Source organism: Bemisia tabaci, chromosome 1 (genome assembly GCF_918797505.1).
Source record: "Bemisia tabaci chromosome 1, PGI_BMITA_v3".
Taxonomy (NCBI): Eukaryota; Metazoa; Arthropoda; class Insecta; order Hemiptera; family Aleyrodidae; genus Bemisia; species Bemisia tabaci.
Window position 1 is genome coordinate 32,823,616 of NC_092793.1, and position 26,310 is coordinate 32,849,925.

The 26,310-nt window shown below is 42.3% G+C and overlaps 1 protein-coding gene across 7 annotated transcripts in view; it reads left to right on the forward strand.

The window, feature by feature from the left end:
- Positions 1-205: 205 nt before the first annotated feature.
- The window catches only part of LOC109037167 (uncharacterized), a 156,595-nt gene continuing 130,490 nt past the window's right edge, over positions 206-26,310 (forward strand). Inside the window, exons 1-3 of one of the 7 annotated variants that reach the window (XM_019051676.2) lie at positions 206-995; positions 3,690-4,629; positions 5,454-5,519. In XM_019051676.2, the coding sequence (XP_018907221.1) occupies positions 822-995; positions 3,690-4,629; positions 5,454-5,519 (1,180 nt within the window). In that variant the 5' untranslated portion in view covers positions 206-821. The remainder of the gene's footprint in view (positions 996-3,689; positions 4,630-5,453; positions 5,520-26,310) is intronic. The other 6 variants (XM_019051679.2, XM_072299980.1, XM_072299978.1 and 3 more) reach the window with 6 other exon arrangements.

The window sequence follows — 26,310 nt, forward strand, 5'->3', positions numbered from 1 at the left end:
ATTTTTTAAAAGTCAGAAAATCCTCTTCCATTTTTTTTTTTTTTTTTTTTTTTTTTTTTTTTTTTTTTTTTTTTTTTTTAAATTTATTTCTTGTTTAGTGTGGCGCTCCTCCGTTGAATGGCAATCATTTTCGTTGAGTTTGAAGTAATGGTCGTCATAATCATTATTGGAAAAGGATAGCGGGAGAAATTTTTTTAATCAAGATTCAAATCTCCATGTCCATTCAGCTCTAACGCAGAGGAAGGGAGTGAATGAGGAAAAGAGTGGGGAAGAGAGAGGGAGATAGGAAAGGGGAAAAGATTCAGAGGTGATAAAATTGGTTTTGAGACAACTTATGTGCATATGCGCCTTTCTCTGAGAATGGGAGGAAGGAGAAGAAGAAAAGAGAGAAGGAAAAATTTCTCCTGAGTTTGCCTCGCCTCCTGGTAAATTTGAATTTTTTCTCCCAAGTATTGAATGCACAACGATTCATGTGAGTGAAAATGAGTTTAAGGAGAGGGGAGAGAAGTGGGAGCGAAGAGAAAGAGGAGAATGTTTAGCGAAATTGGAAGAATGATAACGAGAAGAAATGAATTCGAGGGAATTGCCTGCCTGCCGCCTGGTCTATGAACCAGTTAGTAAAACACAAAGTAGCGGGGGCTGGCAGCACTGGTTCATCATTGGTTCAATGGCCACTATGTCAACAACCAGCGTCAACAACAGTGCGAACGGAATCTGATGCGATGGCTTCCGAAAGTTTGGTTTTCCTGTGAACGTGCTAAAGTTTAAGTTATTTCGCTGTTGTTTTAAGTTTTTAGTTCTATCGTGCCACATTTTTCAAAATGAGTTCTAATCAGCAATTTTGTCTCAGGTGGAATAATCATCAAAGTACTCTAATTTCAGTGTTCGATGCTCTGTTAGAAAGTGGCACACTAGTTGATTGCACTTTGGCAGCCGAGGGACAATACTTGAAAGCTCATAAAGTTGTTTTATCGGCTTGTAGTCCCTATTTAGGGGTAAGTGATCACATAAAATTCATTCATGAACTATTTCCAAATTTTTCGTTTCCTTGATTTAATACATGTTTCCTCCCAAATGCCTATGAACATGAGGCCTACTTCTGAGACTCCACTGACAATTTTTTCCCCTACAAATTTAAATACCTTCCTTTCCTCCAAGTATTTTTCATCAAATTCTTTTTGTCATTCCTATCCAAAATGTATTACTTTACATCTGTATAGTCGAACCCACTCATTTGCATTACGGAGCCAAATCTTAACCTCCGCTATATCAAGCGAGAAGCCCCACTGTAAACAATTCCTTTCAGGAAGAATTTTCTGACCAGTCAATAAGAAAGATAATGGAAACAAACTCGTTCCTTGTCCTTCCTCCTTACCCTGAAATTTTTACCTTGCCCAATCTTATTAAGTAGGAGAGTTCGCCAATAGGTTTCCAAATGCGCACCATGTTCTGGTCTTCTGTGGTTTTTAGTCAGATCCCATGTATCAAGGCAGTTTTGTTGATTTAATATTTATCGCAGAGTATGTGCCCAAATTCTCTAAATTTATTGATTTTGTTCCCATTTGGCTGATCAATGTGAAAGAGCTGATAAATTCTAGGTGTTTGAAAATCCTTTATGTATCGTTCAATGAGAATGTTACAGTTTCCCAAATCTGTTATTCGAAGAATTATTCAATTAAGCACTCCATTTCTGACAATAGTAATTTTATTCATACTCTGATTATCATAGAGGCGTAAATTATCGTAACCCCTTAGATTTGAAAATAGATGCTACTGCACCAGTTGAATCTTAGGGGACAGTGAAGAGAAATTGATTGTGTCTGCTCGTCTCTGATCATTATCAGGTTTCCCATGTAGGTTTTCGTTCAATGTAGGTTTTTTGTCAGCTTTTTGTGCTCTTTCCGAAGCAAGCATCTGCGTCTTTTGGAATTTGAATCGCAATTTAAGAATGGAAGCGATGCCTGTTCTCTTGTTAGGAATAACATAGCAGATTTCTCTTCTTCATTTGAGACTGTACAAATCCTATTTTTCTGCATTTATGTGCTTTTACTCTCCTCAGATATGAAGCAATAATTGCGCAGTAATGTAGTGTTTTTTTATCAATATCTTTGAAGCGCAGCACTTAGCCACTAATTACCCTTCCTTGCCCTTTAAGCATTGAACACGTCTCACGAAGTTTCCCGGTTTGCTGGGGCTGTGTCAGGATTTCTTTTTCATCGAAGTTGAAATTTTGAAGCGTTAAAGATGTGGTTTTAGGATTGTAATTTACTGAGGAATATTTTGATACCATAATAAATTTTACACATTCCTATTGTTAACTTTTAAAAAAATCTAATCCTACAGCATCACAAACCTAGCCAGGGTACAGTGGAAAATAGACACACACCTTTTTCATTTATGCCTGCTAGGGCTTCATGACCCTAAACTTGACTCCTTTAAGAGAAATGAGTGTAAGGCCGTACTTTTCATTTAAATTTTGATTCTATCGACTGTCTTTACCTTTTAAAGGTGAGGGAGAACTATCGGTTCATGAATATTTTTCTCTTTCTTCTCATCAAGGAACCCCCTAAGTAATTCATCGATCCTAAATACTGTCTTGTCATAATCATGTTTTCTATCCATTGTATGTTCCTATTTTTCCTTATGCCTTGTTTTTGCTAGGTACTTTTTAAAAACTTGCACAGCAGTTGTTAATTTTGCAACTTTTTTTGTGTTAATTTTTTATTTGTTGAAGAAATATTAATCTGAATGTGGCTGTGTGTGCTCTAGCCTACACCCTGCCAAAATTATTTTTCTAAAATTGCATTCTAAAATGCTCAGTACTTTTTCTTTGGGAGTTACTCAGGTTTTTCTTATTAATTTCATAATAGCTGTGAGGGAACGTGAGTAATAATATGTAAAAATTTGTGCTGGATTATATGTTTCTATCTCCAAATCCTGTCTTTTTATAGAAATTTCCTGTTAAACTCCATTCCCTGTCTCAAAATTTTGGTGTGTTTCGTTAAATACTCCTCTCAAATTATTATTACTCATTGTCTCATGGTGAAAGGAGATCACTGACTACAATGCAACAAGTGATGATTGATACACTCATAATATGCTACGAAATTTTAACATCACAAGGCATATGCCTAAATTAAGTAATGGACAATAGAACTAAGTCCAGAGGAAAAGAACTAACGAATGTGTCAGGGAACTCAATCTCATTTCAGATTGTTTCGTCGAACCCGATTGTGAAGAATAAAGATTTAAAGAAGGGAATTTTTTTGCCCATTTTACCTCCTGAGTTTTCTTCAAATTTTTTTTCTGACTTAAGGAACTAGGGAAGATCGAAGGAATTAAAAAAATAAGCTGCTAAATCATGTAAAAGATCTTGAAGTCCCATTTCAGTTGGTATGTGTACTTCAAAATTTTCAGAATTCTGTGACATCCTTTCACAAGTTTGGCAAGTTGTAAAATCGAGAATACTCTCATTCTCTGACAATTGTTTTCTTTGTACATGATACTAATTGAATTTCTGAACAATGCTAATTCCTGATTTCTGCAATTCCAATTCATTTGTTTGTTCAATGATCCTTCGGGTGCATCGTTGCACACCAGCTACATGCAAGTAGGAGTTGACCCTATCGTAATTACCATCTGTGTCATTTAATTTCAAAAAATTATTTCTTTGTTTTTTCTGTTCACAGATGTTGCTAAGTCAGCACTATGAAAAACATCCCATCTTGATTCTGAAGGATATTAAATTCCAAGAACTAAAATCCATGTTGGACTACATGTATCGAGGGGAAGTGAATATTTCCCAAGAGCAGCTTGGAACATTCCTGAAGGCTGCAGAATCTCTTCAAATCAAAGGTTTGACAGACAGTGGAGGTGGAATCGATACAAAGGAGGACATGCCCATTATACCGCTCAAACGTCATGGAGACAACCGAAAATCCATACCGCTTGCCTCTGCCCTGCGGCGATCACCTCCTCACACAGTCAATCATCGTTGGTCAAATGATGTTTCGGACACATTTTCACGGTCATCTGGATCTGTCAGAGAAGGAAGCATGTCTCCCACACCGCGCAAGAGGAAACGAAGCCAAAAGCCAAATGGTGAAGATCCTGTGTACATGAATAATCAAACCGACGAAGTCAGTGAAAATGTGAAAACAAGTTTAAACGATTCTGAGTCTGCCATTTCCGCAAATTCGCCAGTGCCTTTAACTAATAGTAATAATAACAATTCTAGCAGTAATAACAGTAATAATAGTAATCCAAATAGCAACAACAATAACAACAACAATGTTAGCCCCAACAATAATAACAATAACAACAACAATCTAAACAATAATAATAACAACAACAACAAAATTTTAGAAAAAAAGTCGTTGGAAAGTGTTGTTACTGAATTAAAATTGCAGAATAATAACGATATTATTGGTTCGGATAAAAAAATTGTGAGCGACAGTGCCTCAGACGGGAAAGATAGTGGCGTTGACGGCATGAAGCCGCCAAAACATGAACTCTCGGACGAAGTGAACTACGAGGATAGTGTTGAAGATATGGGTCTTGAGGAAGAAGAAGAAGAATTGGACGAACCGGACGCATCTCAAGCAGGACCTTCAAATACCCATGCACCAGGTATTCTTCTATTTTCCTTTACATCCTGTTTAGTACAATTTTTTTTACCTCTCGAAGGGAGCTGCTAAAAAAATATTTTTGCAAATTCTCCAAATTGATGTTACCTTGGAAAATATCCAAATTTTGAAAAAAGGTTAAAGAAAATTAATAAAAAAAAAATACATAACAAAACCTTGAAACTTTCTAATGTACGATATTTGTTGAGATAGGTACTTGCGACTTTTTAGCAGATGAATCCTGTGACCCTTTATGAAGGATATCCAGGAAAGTTACAGAAGAATAAAATTGTAAAATTACTTTACCACCAATAACCACATAGAGAATCACAAAATAGAATTAGATTTAATCTTAACATGTGAATGAAAGTGTCTTTCATGACACTAAAAACTTCTAAATTCAAAGTTTAAAACCCTCAAGCCTCATTTGTACTCTTTTCAATTTTCTCTGGAAAGGAAGTAATCATGGAGATATTTTTTTAAATATTTAAAAGCAATAACTCATTGGCAGATGAATGTATTTATTCTGGTTTGAAAGCATAGGCTCTTTTTTTCGCCCAACTGCTTGTCTAAGAGCTTAATTTTTAGAGCTAAATTTTGGGTCTGTTGCTAAATGAGTGCCAAGTCGTAAAATTATCTAGCAGCGTCGCGTGGGTGATACTTTCTATTTTATTAAGACTATTCAATTTCCCTAATAATCTAAGTGTCATGAATAAAAAAAACTACCATCTTTTAAATCTTAGTGATGGGATCCTTTCAATTACCATTAAGTTTTCTCCATGTGAATTTTTTTCCTTCGATTTATAAAAAAAAATGTCTCTTTAATAGGTGCAGGATGGCAGCTGGCAGAGTATCATCAGGACTCACTATCCAGCAGTCAGCAAGACTCGCAAGGTAGGATTGCCTTAATGCCTTTTCTAGCAGTTCATTTCAGACATGTCAGCATCTAAGATTCCTATCCTTTGTCCTTGTCCCAATCAATTTCTCAAGTGGACACGAATAAATTATTTTCTTTTATTCCAATAAAAATTGGTTTTAATGGACCTCGCGAGTAATTGCACCTTAATAATAAACGCGGCTATTTTATTCAAACCAGTCTCAAAACTCAAATCATGCTTGAATCCATTTTTTTTTCACTAAAATGAGAGAAAATATGCCAAATCCAATAGAATTACTCCATTAGGGTGATGTACCCAGTCAAAGTTTGATGATTCATTCAATAGTCTTTAATTCTAATATTATATTCTAAATTCCAAAAAAACAACGAACAAAAGGCAGTGGCTTTTTTTTCTTTTCACATAGTTGTATTCTTATTTTTTTTCTTGTTTCCCTTGGCAATTCGTAAATGGCTTGGAGCATAATTCTGAGTTTGAGAAACGGTGAATTTGTGTGATATTTATTATGTAAAATCTCATCAATCAAAGAATCTATAGTGTTCAGTGCCTTTGGAAGTGAATCGCAAAATTTAATGGACTAGCCTCCAGTGTGTTCTTAAATTCTTTTTTTTTCCGAAGCAAGTGGCTTTTCAGAATAGCAAAAGTGAAATTTTTAGTGAACCTACTTTGCTCTTTCCTCAATCCTGCTTAGATGGACATGTCTTTTTCTCCTTACACTCATCATTTTTTTCTTTTTTTCATTCTAGTTATTTTTTAAAACATTGTTTAATACTGAGTGCTTGAATGACTGGAGGAAAGGGTGGGCTCAGGTGTTCTTAGTCTGAAGCAATAAAAGGGAAAATAACATGAAGGCATCAAACAAAAAAAAAACTTTTATGAAGTGAGGAGTTTAAAGTATATAGCACTTCAAGTTTATTTGCTCCAATATTTTATTTTTCAAATCAAGGTGCCTAATATTTTTTAAGGGCCTCCAACCAGTTTTGAATTCTTTGGTTTTCAAGAGTAAAATTTTTTAACTTAATTGAAACCTCCCTTTTAACTCTCATCAAATTTTTCGAAAAGTATAAGTCCAAATACCTTATAAATGAGACATGCTCAAAGGGTTAACACCAGATGAAGGAATAGATGTGAGAGCCCTAGTGAATAAATAACCTTCATGGCCTTCAATGGGACCAAGTGCTATGTTTTTTCAGCCTCAACATTAAACCCTGTTTTTCTCCGTTTTTTCCCTCAATTTTTTTTTAGCCCTATCTGTGTTTGTTTATTTTGTTTTTTAATTACTGTTTTCGGTTTTTCTATTATTCATTTTTTATCATAGTTGCAGAAATATCCCCTCTCTCCTATCGGTTTGAAGTCTTACTCTGCAAAAAATCGTAATTTAGAAAGTTCATCACTTATGGCACCCAAGAGATTCTTCTAATATGCACAGTGCAATCCATTACATATGCCATATACTTTAGCAAACATCTAGTTGGACTTACTTATCGATTTACAATTTCCGTCCTCTTTTCCACCACCTCCTTAAATGTTTTTTAAATTGAGATTAATCGGTCCTTTGATTTTTTAAGTCCCGGAAATTGAAGATTTTACTATCTCTTGAGATTTGAGTGACTCCAGTATGGAACCTCGTCGAATCATAGGAACTTAATTAATGCATCATGTACCCCATGCGTTGCACTAACTTAATAGCAATGCTTTTCAAACCATTCTAAATGCCTCGGAAAAATTTTATCCGATCATTTTTGTCTCTACTATTGCCCCTTTATTCCAAATGATGAAGGGTGTCTTTCATTCGGTTGGAGTCTGATATCTCCATAACGAAAGGAAGATGAAAGTTGCAACTTGCTTTCTCTTTCAAGAATAATAAACAGCTGCAGGCAATCGATTTTCTCAGATCTCAATGCTTGTCATCGAGGCAGTGTAATTCAATGAGGTTGAGGAATTTATTTATTTTTTTTTTTTAAATCCCCCCTTAAACTTTTTTGTATGTTTTCTTTTAGTAGTTTTTGCACTTTGCATGGGATAAAAAACCCGGTTTTTCTACGTTCAAAATAGTTTATTAAATAATATTTTTTATTCAATCCAGTGCTCTGAATCACCTTTATCCAATATTCTAAAGCTTGATTTTGGCTTTTCTGTCGAACTAGTCCCTCTATATATCTGTTTGTTGACTCATGTGCTTTATAAATCTTGCATGTAGCTTGAAAATGGTGGCTCTTAGAACATTTCTCGATTTTTTCTTTATTGCAGTTTTTCAAACCAACAACTGTAGTGAACTTAATCACTGATTCTATTTTGCATGATAACATGCCCTTTACATTTTTTCTATAATTTGCAGAGTTTTATTAATATCCATGTAATTTTGCATTATTCAGCTCTATCCTTCTCCTAAAATAAGACTTATGTGCCAACAGTGCATTTTTCTTAAATTTTTGCGTCTTATAAGTGCGCCTCTCTGAAATTATTATTATAGTTGAGTGAGTAATCACTTAACTGATCTACATTGTTTTCGTTCAACATAGTAAAATGTATTTTCGACATATCGCGCGGAATTCTAAAATCTCAACCCCAAAACTTCCCTATTATCAGTTAGCCTCATCGCGAGTGGCAAAAGTGTTTCTAGTCCCTGAAAACCGAGTGCTTTTGGTTAATACTTCGTGATAATGATCATTCGGACGGTGAAATGTTAGTTGAAGACTTTCACACTGGAAAAAGTTTAAGAGCTAAGCAGGTAAATTCATTTTTTCATATATGTGTGACTGTAGTTATTATTTATTATTTTTTTATTATTTTTTTTGCACAGCTAGTCTTTTATTTTTGTTCTGTGACCATGATTTGTATTATTATTTTTATTTATTTTTTATTTTTTGGTTTTGTTTTGATTCGAATTAATGATTGCGGTTAGCTACGCATAAAGTAGAGTGAATGTTTGTATAACCATTTAGTGCGATGAAATCCATAATGGTCTAATCGAGACATTAGGTACCTATCGCACACGCCATTCATAAAACGTCATGAAAAATTTTCTAGTTTAATTTTAAATGAACTCCAGCATCAACTTTTATTTACCACAAAAAAGGAATTTTGTCTCCAAAGCCTAAATCCTATTTTCAAAGGACTACACTTGCTTGATACACAATATACACCTCAGCAATCATCTCTCCGAAAAATCGCGTTCAATGTGTATATGCGAAATTTTTATCTTACCTATTTGAAGCTCCAGGAAAAAAATTACTCTCGTATACTTCTTTCGTTTTTTTTTTATTAAATCGGATCTTATTAATGACGGTTTTAGTCGCATCTCGCCATGGCACTTCTGTTTCTGGTAATTTTCTCAAAAAAAAAAAAAAAAAAAAAAATATCTGCTTTCGACTTAGATAAAGGGATAATTACAACTCAAATTTCTTTTACCAACACCTGAAGCCTCATATCCACGATTAAATTGATGAGATTCATTATGAATTGATTACCGGATTTTTGATGGTCCAAAAATTCGATTAATCAACCAATCGCAAATCCCCAGATGCGAGAGTTCGCACACCGGTGGAACGATACGTTGTGAAGCCGCGCTTCCCATGGCAGTGCCCTACTAGAAAATGGCCGCTTGACTTGGCAGTCCTGGTGCAGTGATTTTGAAAACCTGCTCGTCGCCACGGACATAGGTGATTCGCCTTATCAGTGGGAACAGACGTTTAAAATCATTGCACCCGGTCGCGCGGCCAACGAACGTGGCGTCGAGCGCCGCCTGTGGAACCGTGGCTCCACTATCCTGTTAAATGGGCGTGTTATGAATGTCGCATCGCCGCAATAGCGTGCGAGCCGTATAATTGTCCCTCTGAATTACGGACCGCGCGCCGGCCTATGCAGAGTTGAGAGAACGAAGTAACTCAACGGGCCCCGACCGTGGATCTAAGTCGTTTCTGCAACAGAGGGACCTCGCAGATCGGATCGGAAATGCCAAGATGGACTGTGAATTGTAAATACTCCGCCTCTACCCCGCCTGTCCTGGAAATCGCGCGTGACGTCAAGTGGTACCAATCGAAAAAAGGGCCGCGAGGAAGAACAATACCTCGTATCTCGTGGCTTATGGCCGAAGCTTGCGATATTTTTAGAAAATATGCAGAGAGGGTTTTTCTAGGGGGGGGGGGGGCATCATTCGGAGAAAGCAGGGGGCGGGACTATGCACCTGGCCTGCACTCTGAAATGCACCTTCTTTTGTGGACAATTTTAAGGCATTTTAGGAGATGTTGTTGAGCTTTTGCCAACGAGATTTGGCTGAAATGACACCCCGACCAGGAAACGTGTCGCCGTATGGACCGTCAAGTTGACTTCATTTTGCAATTATGAACTGTAATTCCTTGCTCATCCGTAAAAACACTTATGTACCTAGGAAAACTAACGACACATACGTTTTTACCAAACTTAGCCAGAAATTGTAGTTCCTAATCGCAGAATGTCGTCCAAACGATGTCAAATTTCCTCTTTTAAAATGTTTAAAATTAAGAGATTCCCTGAGTTTCTAACCATTACCGGGAGTATACCTGATTGAAGTGTGTATTCAATTTTTCCAAAATCCGTGCAAATCCATGTCCAATTCATAGTAAAATGCATAGACGAGTGATACGTTTAAGGCCCAGATACACACGGCGATTAATCGCCGCCGTGTGTATCTAGGACTTTACGCCTGATACGATCTCCTCTTCATTGGTGACGATCTCGTTGAGAGACTTGCACAGTATTCGATCTCCTCTCGGTTGGTGACGATTTCGTCAGGAGATAAGTGCGCCTGGATCCGGCGAATGATTTGCCGTGGGTGTACCTCATGGCGTATTTTCCCGCGCTCAATAACGGGGTTATTTCTGGTTAGCTCGGCGCAAACGTGAAGTCGGGTAATGAGCAAGAGTTTTCATTAATCGGCCGAGTCTCACGTCAGCTTTCTCTCCTCAGTTTTTCTCTGCACTAATGTGTCGCAACGGTGCCGGTCTGTCGGGAAAATGCCGGAGCCCATCAAGAGTGCTACTAAATTCTTTCGAAAGTGTCAGATAGAGGAGGCCAATCAGAGACGGACGGAGACCATCCACTTGTCGAACAGAGTGCACAGCACCCTGCTCGAAGTCGACGCAGAGGTTATCTAGAGTCTCTTTATACTGAGAGTCAAGACAATGTGAATCCATTTCTGATTGGTTCCCGTATTTTAGGCCTTCACAGTGTCACAAACGGGAATAAAGATTACATTTTCACCGATTGCAAAGATTATAATCTGGAATGTACCAGGGAATTACGGGCTCGGCAAGGAACAAACGGAATGAGAGAAGGAACGGAGAAAGGAATTTAAGAATGGGCCGATCAAAGATTACAAAGAACGTTCAATTTCTGTAATCTTTATTCCCGTTTGTGACTCCATGAGGGGTGTTGTCTTGACTCTCAGTATAAAGGGACTCTAAGGTTATCTAAAGGGTCGTGTGATGAAGTCCAAGAAATGAAAATGTCTACTGACATATACTCTCTGTTTGTCTCCAGTTACCAGCTAGAGATTCCACATAGGTTGGGGTTGAAGTGAAGAACTTCCGAAGCACGATCTCGGCTCGGAGCGCCTTCAAATACGCGTGATACTTTCTGCTTTGTGTGGGAGTTAGTTTAGTTGCGTAACCTAACCAAACCCAACTCTAGTCGCTTATTTCACTACGCACACTCGTGAGTGTGCGAGCTTACCATGAATTGAAGAAGAGAAAAAAGAACATCTGTTTGAATTCAAACCATAGGAATCAATACTCTCTGTTTCTTTTCTTTTCTGCCGAATTTTTCCATTTTTTACGGAGCATATTTTTCTGAGACATTTCCAGATATTTTCGATTAAATTGCGAACGAAATTGGAAGAAACTATTTGAGCACAACTGTCCTATCAAATTCGTATTGTATCAATGGAACTCTTGCAATGCCTGAAGGTTCATACGGTGTTTTTCCGCTGCACGGGAGGTCGGAAGTGCGGAGTTTTACCAATGTGGGAAGCGATGGCTCTCTTCTCTGCCGTGTGAAGGTAAAACGCCGTGTGAACCTTTGGCTGTCGCTCAATTTCCCCCGATATAACATTGATTTTTGAGGAAAGTAACGATTATCTCACATTGAAATCGTCATTCAGTCGCAAAATCGTTTCCCTGAAAATTTTCAATAAGAAATGAGGATTTTTCCTGAGGGAGGCGGTTTTGACGGGAGCGGCTGCCCACGTTAGCCCGCGCCCGGCGAGAAGGCGAAGGCGAGAAGCTCGAAAAATCCTCGGCGTTGGATTTCTACCGGTTATGAATGCATATCGTGTCGACGATTTCTCCTTTCACGTGGGCTGGGCCGGGGCGAAGCAGGATGCACAGTTTTCCCACCCGGAATATCTCCACTGACGAGTCACGTCCACGTCCGACGTCCACAGTCCCCTTTCCGACGCGATCCGACGTCGAACTCCCGATTTTCTTTTCAATCCGCCCTCAAGTCATAGGGCAGGGTGTCTACAAGTCCGGAAAGCCCGGAAATAGTACTGATTTTTTTAAAGGGCAGTCAGGAAGTACTGAAAATGTGCGGAAATTCCGCAAAAAGGTCCGGAATTTTTTTTAATTTCTCGTCATTTTTGTCGCAATTTCAAATTTTTGAAATTTTTCTAATTTCGTCAAATTAAAGTACTGAAAAAGTACGGAATTTTTCCTGTCGGAGGAGGTACTGAATTTCTCGAGAATGTACTGAAAAAGTACTGTGAGAGTACTTATTTTTGACCAGCCTGTTTTAGTAGACACCCTGGCTTTGAATCTTTCCACGGAATGGTGGTTCCCTGACAGAGGGTATTTCATTCAATAAGACCAAGTTTGAAATAAACGAAAAGTTTGAAAAATCTCACCGCAATGCAAGGGAGATGCGGTGAATTAGCAGCCCAAGATCGGACCGCTAAATTATTTCCCTAAAATTGCGGACACGTTCGAGGCTTATTTTGCAACGGTAGTTGGATTTTCTGAGGTTATCCTCGTCCGGGCCGAGCGTATAATAAGCCTCGAAATTACAGGGCTCCGGTAATTGCCAAAATCCCGCGGTTCGCAATTGGAGTCGCGGGCCGGGCCCGGGTCCCGATTACACTTTTGGCATTTTCGATTTCACCGCGCGGATTTCGGGATCGGGCGAGGCGCATAATTAGCCCCGCCCAGGCCCCGGCCCCGTCGAAATCGCGCCGACTTTTAAAAGTTTCGTCAGTGACAAGGATATCGCTCAGAATTGACCACTTCCTCGTCTGCGCGCTTTCTCGTTGGCCGGATTCGCTCGTCGCCGAATTCCGCACAGTAGAGCCTGGAGCGGTTCCATAGGATGAGTCGCACAAAATGAGGAAACTTTAGAAGCTTGGACGTTGAAATCCAATATTTCTCCATTGGTTTTCTTCCCCCTAAAGTTTACTCTATAAAACACCCCTTTGTAGTCATCATGAGACGAAATTAGCACCAAAAGTCGCAGTTTCAGTCATAATTATCACTGCCGACCTCTCCCAACTGCTTGTTTCTTTCCATTGTGCACCGCAGACTTTTTTCTTGTTCCTTTGGCCCAATCGGAATATCCCCTGCTTGATTTTCTTCCACTCACCAGAAAAAAAAGTTTCTTGGATTCAGAGTTCAGATTTGTAAAAAATCTAAAAAGAAAAAATACTCTCGACTCAATCGGATTTTTGCTAGAATCGAGAGCCAAGACTCTTAATTTAAGCGGATCTCCTTTTGACTCAAACGAAAATCCAAATGAATCAAGTGTATTTTTTCCTGCCAATTTTTTTTTAAGAGTCTAGACTCTGGATCCAAGAAACTTTTTTTCCAGTGGCTGGATCCATTACTAGCTACCGGTGAACCTATACCGAAGAGGGACAAACACCTCGATATTGAACAGATCTTACTGAAATGCTGCTTAATTTTGGATCTCAGCCAAGCATGGAGCGATTACGCAAGGAAGAACCGAAAGAACTAGCAGCTAAGAAATTTTTAGGCTCACTTAGATCAGGCAAGTTCATCCCGAAAATTTCAAGGGAAAATTTGCGTTACTTTTTCTGCAACATAATTTTGCACCAATTACACGTGGTTTTTCGTTGGTACGGGCAGAATGGCCTTTGCGACCACCTCGGAACAGGCTGAGAACGGCCACGACTACGGTGCGTGGCGCCGGCGTCGCGACGCGCTCCGTGCGAACTTGCATCGCGATCAGATTCGTCATGACGTCACGTCAGCTCAGAGGCGCCGGGGCGCCGTCCACTTTCTCTTTCCGGCAAGTACCCACTTGGAGTTATTCGATGATGACGATGAAAGTGCCTTTTTCTTTTGGTTCGCACCCCCCCCCCCCCCCCTCGTCGCCCCTCTCTTGCGGATTTGGATTTTCGTGAAATCAGCCTTGGTCCGGGAGGGGGAGCCTCCTGCCCCCCTCCCTTGCTCACTTCAAGCCCTGGTTGCCTCTCTCAAATCCTAATCGGTGATTTTTTAGCACTGCTACACGTTCAGGCTTTTGTATTTTTGAATTATTCTGGTCGTCTCTCCTAGTTGGGCCTTACGCTTCTTTAGGCTCCATAAGCTGCCGTCCACCTGAAATTTTCACTGACACAAGGTGGAAAGTTTCCAATGAATTGTCCGATGAACGTTTCCCCCATTAGAATATTCTGTCTGTCCCAATGAAAATTCAGTCGCGAGAAAATGTCACGTGTGTGGTTTTCCCTCATGAATCCACCTGAAAATTTTTCTCGGTATAGATCAGCTGTGCATAGGACATCGCTCCAGACGTCTAGCTACGTCACAGCTTAATAGAGATCGAGCCTTCGGAAAAACCAGTAGTTTTCGTGTCGGTGCATATCATGGTTTCTTCGATCATGGTCTTGGCTGTGGTGCATTCGTTTCTAATGGGGGGAAAAAACTTATAGTGCTATGGCTATATTTTGCCGAAAAACACTGTTTCGAGGAAGTAAAACTTCTCGTCCGAGTCGGAAAACCAGTTGAAGAGACTCTTTTCAACCAATCCATTTAGATCGAATGATGGAATGCTAGGTAAAAGTATCAAAAGGGTGATTGAAAAAAATGATTGAAAGCTGATGCTGAAAAAAAAAAAAACTGCCCTCAAGTATTATCAGGGAACATTATTCTCGTTCTAAGACTTTTCCGTCCTCGAGGTATGCAGCAATTAATTTGAACACGCGGCTTTTTTTTCCGCGTCTGAAAAACAAGTCACCCTCTTTAGACTTCACGAGGTTTTTGACTCCAGCCCTCAGGCCTGCCGTTGCAAGTCCTTAATTTTGACTTTGGTTAGCTCAGATCCTTCTTTGTAGCTTTACATCGTGCCCATCTCACTGCTGTAAAACTGCGTGAAATCCATTTTGGGTTCGAATCAAATTTTCTTAAAATTATAACCTCACTTCCTTGAGACGTCCATCGAACTTTTCGAAGACTCTGGGCGGTTAACCGAAAGTTGGCGTTATGCAAGGCTGGTCGGATGCCTCAAGTTGTGGCAGAAATTACGCACAATGATTCAACGCGCCGAGGTGATCCGCGCCGGAAGGGGGAGTGAATCAGCGGCCCTCCTCCCCCCTCGCCGCCCCCGTTCTACCTCCGGGGGCCTCTGGAAGCTGGGTTGCAGCTTGCCAGACTCGTGGAACACCTTGACAAGAGGAGAGGAAAATCGAGCGAAAGTGTGCCACGACTTGTCTCAAAATCATCCGCCAGCCGCCGCCTCAGTCGCGCAGATCCACGCCCGACTAGAACCATGTCATCCGATTTCTTCGCCCATCGCTCCGATCCTAACGGAGCTTTCGACCGGCCGCGCTTTATTTCCAAGGCTGATAAAATTGGCAACGCCGGGTTTCCTCCTCTTAAGTTTACCTAAAACAATCGATTTTAGGTTAGGCCTTAGTCTAGGTTCAGTGTCCACGGTGCCTACCTGAAAATCGAGAGCTATCATGGGTTTAAGTGGATGGGAAACAGCTAGTGGTGATTCCAGCAAGTTGGTAGCTCTGTTAAAACTCCATTTAAATCGATTGTTTTACATACGTTAAAATGTAGGAAATACAGTTTTGCCAACTTGTAAGAATCGCCGCTGGACAAGGCAATGTCTCGGTTCCTTCGAAGGGGAGGGGGTATAATAAATGTGTTCCTTGTGACAGAACCGGGAGGTTGGCAACTATGTCAACCGCCAATGGATAAACCTGCTGGCTTCAAATTTTCGAATAATGACCCAGGTTTTTGATCGCCAGCTGCTTTTTTTATTTTCTGATATTTTATATTCGAGTCAATTCATAGCCTTCCTTGTTAACAAACGGTTTGTAGACTTTCCAAAATTTTAGGAACTCTCATCTGCGCAAATATTTTGAAGACGCCTGCAGTTTTTTTTTTTCTTTTCTTAATGATTTTAATGATCATAAAATTTTCCGACGTATAGGACGATGACCGTGAAGCAGTCACCCTTATGTCTGAAAGTTTGCTTCCAATTCATTTTCTCGCTTGGAACAGAACTTCTCATTGTTTTATTAGATCGTGAACTCCATACATTGTGAATTAGATAATTTTCTCATCTCTTTTATCAAGATTTGTCGGTAGTTAAATGATCGGTCATTAGACGATGTAGCACGGTAACGTCTGACAATCTCTCCATCTACATGCGTGCCCTAAAAATTAAATCCACTCGGACTGTTCTCATCTCCGAACCGTCAATTTTTCAGAATTTTCAACTTTTAAAATAGGCTCGATCGATTTCCTCCGTTTTAAAAGCCTATCAAAATTGCCTTGACATCCCAGGCAAAGAGGAAAATCGAGGGTTCACTGATAACAATTGAGTTTAAAAAACGCGTGAGGAAATTTTATCTCACCTCCCGCAGTATCTGGAGCCGAGTCCACTGAAACGAAGTGAACTCTAAGAAAGCTGTCTGATTGCGATTTTCTTTCCCTATGTATAAATAATCTGATAGATAATGTTTAACGTTTATTTTATACATGGTTGTATCGTCCGCCAGATAACGCGCCACACGATTACGGTATATCTCGTGACCTTTATCCCGTTGCCTTTGTCCAGTTCGCTTCCAGTCGGTAAAGATTCGAATTTGACATCAAAACTGCTCGAAAAATTTTTGAGTTCCGACAGAGGAGCGCTCGAGTTGTAAATTTGGAACCGGACCACGTATTTCAGTTGTTTTTAGAAAAGGCGAAGATAGCAAGAAAGAGGAACTTAGTTTTCTCCGAGAAAATCAATGTGGGAGCTCTCTTTGTCAGTTTTGTTTCTGTTTTTTAACGTTCCCTTTTACATCCAGCAACTCATTTCGTCTCCTTTGAATGACGTGTCTAAAGATTCTGGCCAAAAAAGAAGAAACAATCAGATTGGATCCTGGCTGAGCAGGAACAATGTGAATGCAAAATCTGCCTTGAGAGGTTCTTAAACCCTCGCAGCCTTAATCCACGCTCTTTCTTCTTAACGGTTCTCAGACGCACAGTGGATGATACCTGTCGGAAAATATCATAGCATGGAGGATTTCAAGCAGTTATCGCCGTTTTTGATAACTGCAGACCCTCTTGCCCCCTTTAATTAAAAATAAAATAATAATAGTAATAAAGAAAAATTCACAAAATTTAAATTTTTGCATTTTCTACTACAAGCTCTTGTTTGAATGTATAAATATAGTCAGCTCCTAATTGAAGAAGATTTATGTTTGGAAGTGAAAAAATCCATGTTGAATCATTATTTATTAGGTAATGTACCCAAGCATCATGGTCTGGAACATATTTGTATTTTACCATTTTACCAATGAGTGGACCTTAGTATATCTGATTTATACCTTTAATTCGCAGTGACCTTCCTCAATATAAAGGCAGTCATAATTGACCTTTTTCTGTGAACGACCAATCGTTGAACTGGGACAGAGGTTTCGATCGGCTCGTTTGATATCCTTCCACTTTGCATAATTTTAATTTTCCCGATTATCCAAACCAGGTTTCCAACCTTTTTTATCCTATCGATAAACTCTGCGAGCCGGTGTCCATACCTGTCGCATTTCCAAATGAACGACGCGAACACCTTAGTCAGAGCATCGCGGGAAATGGTCGCTGAGTTTCCGAGGAATCTTTTTTCTCTCGTTTGGCCCTTTTCTATTCTGAAATGACACCGGAGCGTAACGAAGGCTCTCCCGATAAAAGGATCCGTGCCGGTGGAGCGGGGCGCGGGAAATGGGGGCCCACCCGGTGGGCCGAGGACTCCGGTGTCTCACCTCGGGGAAATGTCGCGGAGGCGCGGGGCCGGGGCCTTTATTGTGAGAGCGAGGGCCACGGCGCGGCCAACTATGCGGCCTCCCAGGTGAGCTAGGCCGCAGCCCCGGGTCTGCACTGATTTTGCACCGGTACTACCTGGTCTGAGCTGGAGTAACGGAGACGCCATTCCTTCCGTCCCCCCGCCGGCCCCGCCTCCTGCCTCCGCCTGGAAAGCCCTCAAAAGGGCCGTGTCCAGTGTCCACGCTCGCAGCCTCATCTCCAGGTCAAAGGGGGATCCGAAGCCTGGGTCCACGCTACGCGCAGGGGTGCGGAAAACGCTGAGCCGGCCTTTCGCAATCGGTGAAGGGGAATCTCGAAGGGTTGAGGAAGTTAAGGTGGATCCACAGATTTTGCGCAATGCATCTTGGGTACGATTTTCACAAGGACGCATCAAAAGGAACTTTATCGACGGTGTAAGTCCGCAACCTCTTGTTGTCTCGTTTCTTGTTTGCGGTGTTTCAAAATCTCCGCTCCTTTATTATTCTTTCAAAGGAGAACAAATCGACATCATTCCTTGAAGATTTCGGAGAATTTTCTTCGCACAGAGAAGAAAAATCACTGCAGTTTTTAAGCATTACCGTTGAGTGGTTTTCCATTCAAAAAATAAAGTATGATAGGAAGTCTGCGACGTCGCAAACCGAGATACATGGTTGTGGACTTACACCGTCGATATCCATCATGACGCGAACCCTGTCGTCCATGTATTCTTATGGATCTGAGAGCTCATGTCAGAATGGATATTGTTCCTTTTTTATTTTTCTGTATATTCTATAACGTTTTGTTGGAGGGAACGATTTTTAGTAGCTTTCGGTTTAGCATCGGTAACGACTTAAAGTTTGGAACAGAACGAATGCAATTCATCTACATATTGCTCGAAAAGAGTCAAGTAATGGCTGGAAAAACGAGCGCAAATAGTGATTCATTGGATGATTCAATTTGTCAGTAAGCTAAGAACCGTCTCCTTCGAAAATATTTACGGCGTTGTCGAATTCACTATGACACATCACACTATTGGTAATTTCCCTTCGACAACTTGAGGTTGAAACAATTAATCACGAAGGTGGAAGCATATGCTTACTTTTCAAATCTATAAACTTGACTGGAGGGTTTTCAGTTTATTACGATTCTGAATGGATATCTTTTTCCGTCGACGGAACTCTGGAGGGAAGTGAAAATCGATGTTAGCGGCAATCCCGGCCGGAAGTTTTCTCCCGGCGATTTTGTGCCGGATTTAGAAACTCTTTGGAAGTCGGGCCTTCCCATAGATGACACATTTCGCCGACCAACTCCTCGAGAGGCATCTGGAACGGAGGAGTCACGCCAATCGTGAAGTCTTATTTCGGAACTTTAATTTTTAAGCTCATCATAAGTTAATAACTTAATAACCTTTGCCGAATGCTCGGTTTCGATGCCCAGTATTAACAGAGGTATCCCTCCATGAACACGACTAGTTAACGTCATCCATTGCAATACCTCGATCAATTGGGAGTATTTTTACCAAACGGAACTATGTCTATTATGACGTGAGCCTTTTTATGCATATATTCATATGGGTCTCAGGGCTCATTTCTTGATGCACATAGTTCCGTTAGGCAGAAACACGTCCAATTGCTCTCACGTTGATCTTAACTATGCTGCTTTGCAGCGACCAGCGCAGCATGTTCAATAATTTATATAACCAGGGTTAGGAACTGTAACTAAGGTAAAGATATCCTTGGTTTATAAATTGAACAATTATTGAAGGAGATGTGACAAAACAATATCATCCGCCAATATGCAAGTGTTTAAATGGGAAATGCCGCCAGATGACGTCACCACGCGGTGAATTTTCTCACCTTTAAATTCATGTTCATACCATTTCCCATATCTAAAAAAAAAAGTACCAAAAGCACTGCCAATCAGCTCTTTGAGATGAAACGATAAAAAGGCGTGAAAATTCCCCATTTTGGATGATGTGAGTTTATAGGTTGGCAACCCTTTTGGGCCCCAAGAGCGCCACGATCCGATCCCACCTAACCTCCAAAATTACCGACTTATTATTCTCTCGCAACCTCGGTAGTCTGTGTGGAAATTGTGGGGCCGTTCCTTTGTGTGTGTGGAAAAGGGAGCGGCAACGTGGTCGAGGGTCCGGGGCCTGCCCCTGCGAGGGCTCCGGCCGCGGCGGCGACCGGGGCCGACGGTGGAAGGGAGGGGCTCGCGGAGCAGCTTTCCTGAGCGGGCGCGCGGGGCTCGGTCCGTATGTAAATCATATTTCGTGTGAATTTCCCCTCAGCTGCGCCACGGCCGGAGCCGAGCCGAAGCCATGTGCTCTGCCGTCGACCCGATGGGCGGCCCCCGTCACCGCTGTTGTCGGCTCACCGGAAAATCCCCCAAGCCCCGTCCCCTACCCTCCAACCTCCACCGAGCTCATACACTGGAAAAAAACTCCGGCCGTGGAACCCGTACTTATGGGATACATAGACAAACCGTCCGCGTTCCGGGCTCAGAGACCGGAAGTTCCGGGTGTAGTACCCGGAGTAGTCGAATCTACGGCTCCGGCACCCGGAATTTTCGGCCTCTGAGCCCGTAACTTGTTTTTCAGTGTAGGAAAGGAATTAAGGGCACTGTAGAAAGGTAGTATCCTTCTTATCCCCTGAAGGAAAGTTCCCGGCTCATAATTTTCCCTTTAACAATCTCGAGGAGCTTTGTTTCTTTATTTCCAGCTAAGAAAGTAGGGTGTCTACTATCAGTTAAAACTGGAAAATATCAGGAAATTTGATGTCTTACCTAAGGAAAAATCACGATAATCGGCGATAGATCAAGAGATTTAGAGCGTTTCAAGCATTTTTCGGTGCATAGAATATTTTGAATCGTTAAATCACATGAAAGTCAATTCATTCACGCGAAAGGTCAGGAATTTTTAGATTCAATATGAATCAGGAAAATACCAGGAAAATCCAAAATTAAATTGTAGTAGGCGCCGTGGACTGTTAAATTTTCGTTTTCTTTTTCCACATCTATGTTATTGGCTTACAGGGTGATAAATTCTGGGAGAGTTATTGAAATCCTGGAAAAGTCAGAGAATTGCAGGACGTCCTGCTCCCTCTTTAGTACTTCCCAAAATGAAAAGATCATCCGTTACCGAGCCGAAAAGAGGATGAAACCGGATTCTTGTGCGGCGACTTGGAGCTTACGAGTCGGGAAAGCTCCTGCCGTCTCGAAGCTCGACAACGCTGTTCTCGGGTTGAGGCCATGCGTTTTCGTCTCTTTCCAGGAACCGAAACAGTTTGTTCCCCTTCCTTGTGCGAACCAAGTCGCGTCGCGCAGTAAGCCATTCTCCCTGGAATTCCGCTCGGAATTTTTTTTACGTTCCCTCGAAAGTTGAGCGACACGTAATCAATTCAGGGAGTGCCCGCCTACTGAAATTTGTAGGCATTTTTTCGTGAATTTTTGCTCCTTTTTATTCTAAGGCATGAAGCCAGACTTGGCTCTATTGTGAGGCAAAGGAAATTTATAAATACATTTGAGGAAGAACGTAATAAATTTCAAAATTGTTAGGTCTGGAAATAGGCAGCTGCTTTAGTTATTCTGGACGACGTTAAGTAGAACGAGGGTGGTGGAGTCTCACAGGGTGGAAAGTTTCTCAAAGGTTAGGAAATTCCAATCAACCGTGAGAAATTCAACTTATGATCCCTGGATTCTATGTGCAATTGCGGAATTTCTTACCGATTAGGCCAATTCTTTAATAAGGAAAAATCGAGGTAATTTCTTCTCTGTTATCGTCGTTTTGAATTTTGGAGAAAAGAGTCATATTTCGCCGAAAAACCTCGATAAATGAAGGAAAGTGAGGAAATTCGCTGAGTTTTCGCGGATGGGTTCCAGGAAACGGAAGAAGGGGACCGGTGTGCGTCGCGGCGCGGCGCGCCAGGATCTGTTTCATCACCGTAGCAACGGAACCGGTCCCCATTTTTCCTGCTCGGAGTTTTGATATTTCCCCCACTCGCAGCCCCCCCCCCCTTCCCGACACACCATCCGCTCCCCTCGCGCCCGGGTCGCCGGGGGGGGAGGGGGGCCCTCGTTTTGAAAGTTCGGTTGATCGAACGGCGGCTCTTAAATCGCGACCCGACGCTAAAAATGATTTCTGATTAGAAAGTTCCTCCGATGTTCGGCTCCTCTCGAAGTGGAACGCTTCAATGTTAATTTTTTACACGCGCGGAGAAAGGACGGCCCGCGAATAATGGGCGCGCTCCAACTCTGCCGCGCCGAGTTTGAACCGCCGCGTTGTTACCTGCTAGTGCTGAAAATCACCATCATTTCATTGTTAGAATCTTTGTCGTTGTCCGCTTTTTGTCGCACGATCTGGCAACATCGAACCGCGGATAGGGTTTCCACCGGACATGAGCGGTTCTTGTCGTTGGCGATCCGCGTATGTTGGCAACGCTGTCCCCCCCTCCCTATAAATGCATCGTAAAAAATCGATTCCAGGCGAGGCAACACGAATCGATAACATCGATTGTTTTACACACGTTTAACTGGACGAGTCGCAGATTTTCAAACTTGTCGATCCGTGCATCCTCTTTTTTTACACTCCGCCTTTTTCCGACATAGCGTTAGGGAAACTTTCTTTGCTGTGCATCAGGAAGAAAATTGAAAAAGGGCTCTTGAATTCTCGGCTCTCTCCCAAGATTTTTTTACGATTAACTTTCTTCATCCGAAACTTATGTCATTCAAAGTGAAGTTCGGTCTGAAGATGAAAAACTTCGATATGCCATAAAGCTCTAAGTTCTTTTTCCCGGTGCTGTGCGCCAGTCTCCGATTTTTGGATTCAGGGGCGCTAAAATCCTCAAACCCCCAGATTGCCATCGGAGGTTAGAGTGCGCGTAACAGAGGGTGATCACGGATGAATGCCAAGGATTTCAGATCTTTTTTTTCTAAAGGTTAGACGTTTTCAACAACAATTTTTCCAACTGGAATCCATGGAGACTCGACTGACGGTATCGGCTGCGGGCTGCGGTCCCGACTGAGAGAGACCCTCGTGGAGCTGACACCAGACGCGACGAGACGGGCCTGAAAACACGCGCGCGCCGCTGCGGGCCGGACACCGCAAGTCTCTCCGATGGGGGGGGGGGGGGGGGGGCAAACTAATTGCCAATTAGAGTTATGCGATTAACGCTAATTCCGAGCGCCCGCACTCACCGCATTGCTCACTGTGCGCTCGTCTTACGTAAGTGCGTGGCTGCTCCTCCTACGAATTGGGATTCGACTTTATCAACGCATCTGCCTTATCAGCTGATCATTGGGCCCTCGATCTTGTGCCGCGGTTTCTCGAAAGCTTGGTTTTCCAGCTTTTTAGTCCTCTGTCGATGCCATTTTTTTGTAGAAAGTTGTACGTTTAAATTGCCGAGAACGACGCATGAACAATCGGAGGTTGTCAATTTTCTCCGTTTAAGTACCTGATTCGGAGAAATCTAAAGGTGTTCTCAGGTGCACCAGATTATACTGCCTTGCTAAGGAAAAACGCTGTAGGAGCATACGAATGTTGCCAAATTTCCTTTCAGAAAATATTACTTTTGAGGAAAATTTTGAATATTTTGCTTGACATTTTCCGACTTTTTAGATCAAATTTTGAACAAAATATTCCGAAAAATCGGAAGAGAAATGTGCACACATTTTCCTGGAAATTCCTTGTTTTCTGAAGGAAATTTGGCAATGGCTGAAGGCTCATATGACGTCTTTCCTTAGCAGTATAACGAGGGACTAAATCCTGAACATATGGGAGGAAAAACTTTCAGGTTTCCCAGAAAAGTGCCGGCAGGAATTAGACAAGGTCGGAATGTTTTTCTTCAGCGCAGAAAAGGAGCGGGGTAAATTGTTGGGAGGCGGTGTCCCCCCGCTGCGTTTTCGAAAGCTCTCCAGCTCCGGTCGACTTGGACTCACAAAGTACCCGGCGGGGCCGTCGCACAGTGGATCTAATCAATCGGAGAGGTCGGACACGAAATTTTTGACTAAAACTGCAAATTTAGACGTTTATTTCGGCACATTTTCAATTCTAAGGGGTGCATCTAGAAGACAATTTCACGAGGAAACCAATAGACTCACTTGTAGAACCTCAAGATGTTGTATAAACGGAGTTTTAAGCTTTGAAATTTTCCAAATAATGTTCGACCCAGCCTATCGACTCGATCCACCGTGCGTCGCCGTCTTCGTGGCACTGATTCCTGCTGCGAGGATTGGAAATTTCCGAGTCGACCGACCGGCGACGGCGATGCGCGATGCGGCCCATTGTCACCGCGCGTCGCGGCGCGGTCGCCCGATCGGCCGTTTTTCGAGCGGTTTTCGCGACATAACCGCCGTCGCCCCTCGCCCTCCCCCCGCGCCCGCTCCGAATCCGGATGCCTTAATTGAAACATCTGCCGAGGGAGCGCGTTTTAAAGAGAGCAAATTGGACGGTATTAACCGGATCGCTCTCGTAGATTGCCACGTTTATGAGTTTTCCCGTCTCGACCCTACGTCCCCAGAACGCGCATAGAGTCGGCCAATAATCGCAATTTATAGACAAAGCTATAGACATAGGGTGCAAAAAGGAATAGGAGCGATCGTTCTCGTTGAAACGGGTGGTTTGAGGGGACAAATCATGGACCAACTCCACCGCCGTGCCAAGGGAAAACGCCGTATGAGCATTCGAGAGCTGCCAAACATCCCACGATAAAATTATTATTTTTGAGGAGAGTTAGGTATGAATATGTTCTCTATATATTTCCAAATAATTTAGATTTGCTGCGGGCAAAATTTTTTGAAAAATTGGTGGGAAAATACCACAAGTTTCCTCGAACATTCGTATTTTATTGTAGGAATTTTGGCAACGTCTGAAGGCTCATACGCTGTTCTTTCTTGGTACGGCATGCAGGGTTTTGCCAACGCATGTACCTCGACCTTGAAGTTTTCGTTTGGATGCAACTATTCGTGCTCTTTGGATGTCCGTGTTGCAGACACACATAAATGAAGGCGTTTGAGCTTCCCAAACGTTACCGATGACACGCCCACGTGCAACAAGTTGTGTGTAATGGATGGCCGTGTCGAATACACATGAAATCAAAGTAGTCTTAAATCCTCCAGCCCTTGTGAGCCTGGATGCATCATAGACGCTCCCAACGCCGACAAAACCAGTCGGAGTCACATTTGGACTACATTTTGATGTTCAGAACTACAATTTCTAGCAAGTATTTTTACGGATGAGTCTGCAGAAATTGTGATTTTTTTTTCACGGATTCCTATCACCGACTTTAACCATCAATACTTTCGTCAATGTCTTAAAGTCGCAGTTATTATCCTAAAGTTACGCAGTCAGTAAAAACCGGAGATGACGAAACGACCAGTCCATCAACGGGAACGCACCGATGTGACGTCACGCCCGGTTGTGACGTTGGGATATCAATAGTGTAACCGGGGTTTTTGGCGAGGATTCCCGGAATGGGCCAATGGAGGAGTTTCCCGTGGCGCAGAGGCGACAACGGTGCGGGGCTCTCTGTTGACATTTCCTAATGGGTTTTCCTCGTCGGCGAGACGCGATGGTGGACGCGGGCATCGGACGAGCCCGGCCAATTATTCCCCGGCCTCCACCGTCCAACGGGACCCCGCTCCAACTCGCCGACCAGTCACCGGCGACTACCAGTTGCAGTTGCAGTTGCACTCGCCCGTAATGAGTCCCCGGAGGCTGGAAGAGCGCGAACGGGGAGGGGGCCGATAACGGCCTGAATTTGTCACCCGTCCCGGGATTGATCCATTAGCGCCCGTCAGCGCTTACTTTCGATCGACGCACGGGGGCGTCGAGTCGTCGTCATCTTCGTCTATGGAGCGCCGTTTTCCTAGACATCGCTCGACGTCAAATTGCCCGCGCCACTACGTGTAATGGTCACTGTCGGTGATGACGTCACCATAGAAATTCGCTATTCGGATGAAAATAACAAAGAGTCCAAGGGATGCTCTGCCACGCTAAGGAAAAACGTAGAATGAACATTCGAGAGTTGCCAAATTTCTTCCCAGATAATATTCATATTTGGGAGGAAAAATATGAGTATTTGCCTTGAAAATTTCCGGAACTTCAGGAGAAATTGCGAGCAAAATTATCCGAAAATTTGGAAGACAAATAGTTATAAATCCACCTGGAAATTCGTGTTTTCTCGAAGGAAATTTGGCAACGCCTGCAGGCTCATACGGCGTTTTGCCTTAGCAAGGCAGTGTTGCTTTTTGAGGTTTTTATCACGGCGGAACCTCGTGGAAGCGTGTAATGGGCTAGATTAGGATCCGTCGGTTTAAAAAGCGAAAGTGCTTTTTTCTGTTGTTTTCTCATTCTGAGTCTCGGCTAGAAGTTGGCTCTCTTGCATGATGAAGCTGTTTTCTCGAGCAGGTCAGCGCCGCTCCAACGCGCCAGATTAGACGATAAAATGTGATACACGACTTGGGGTTAGATGGGGGAGAACTGCTTTTTAGGACTATCTGGCAACAATGGCGCCGAAATCGTGATGCAGA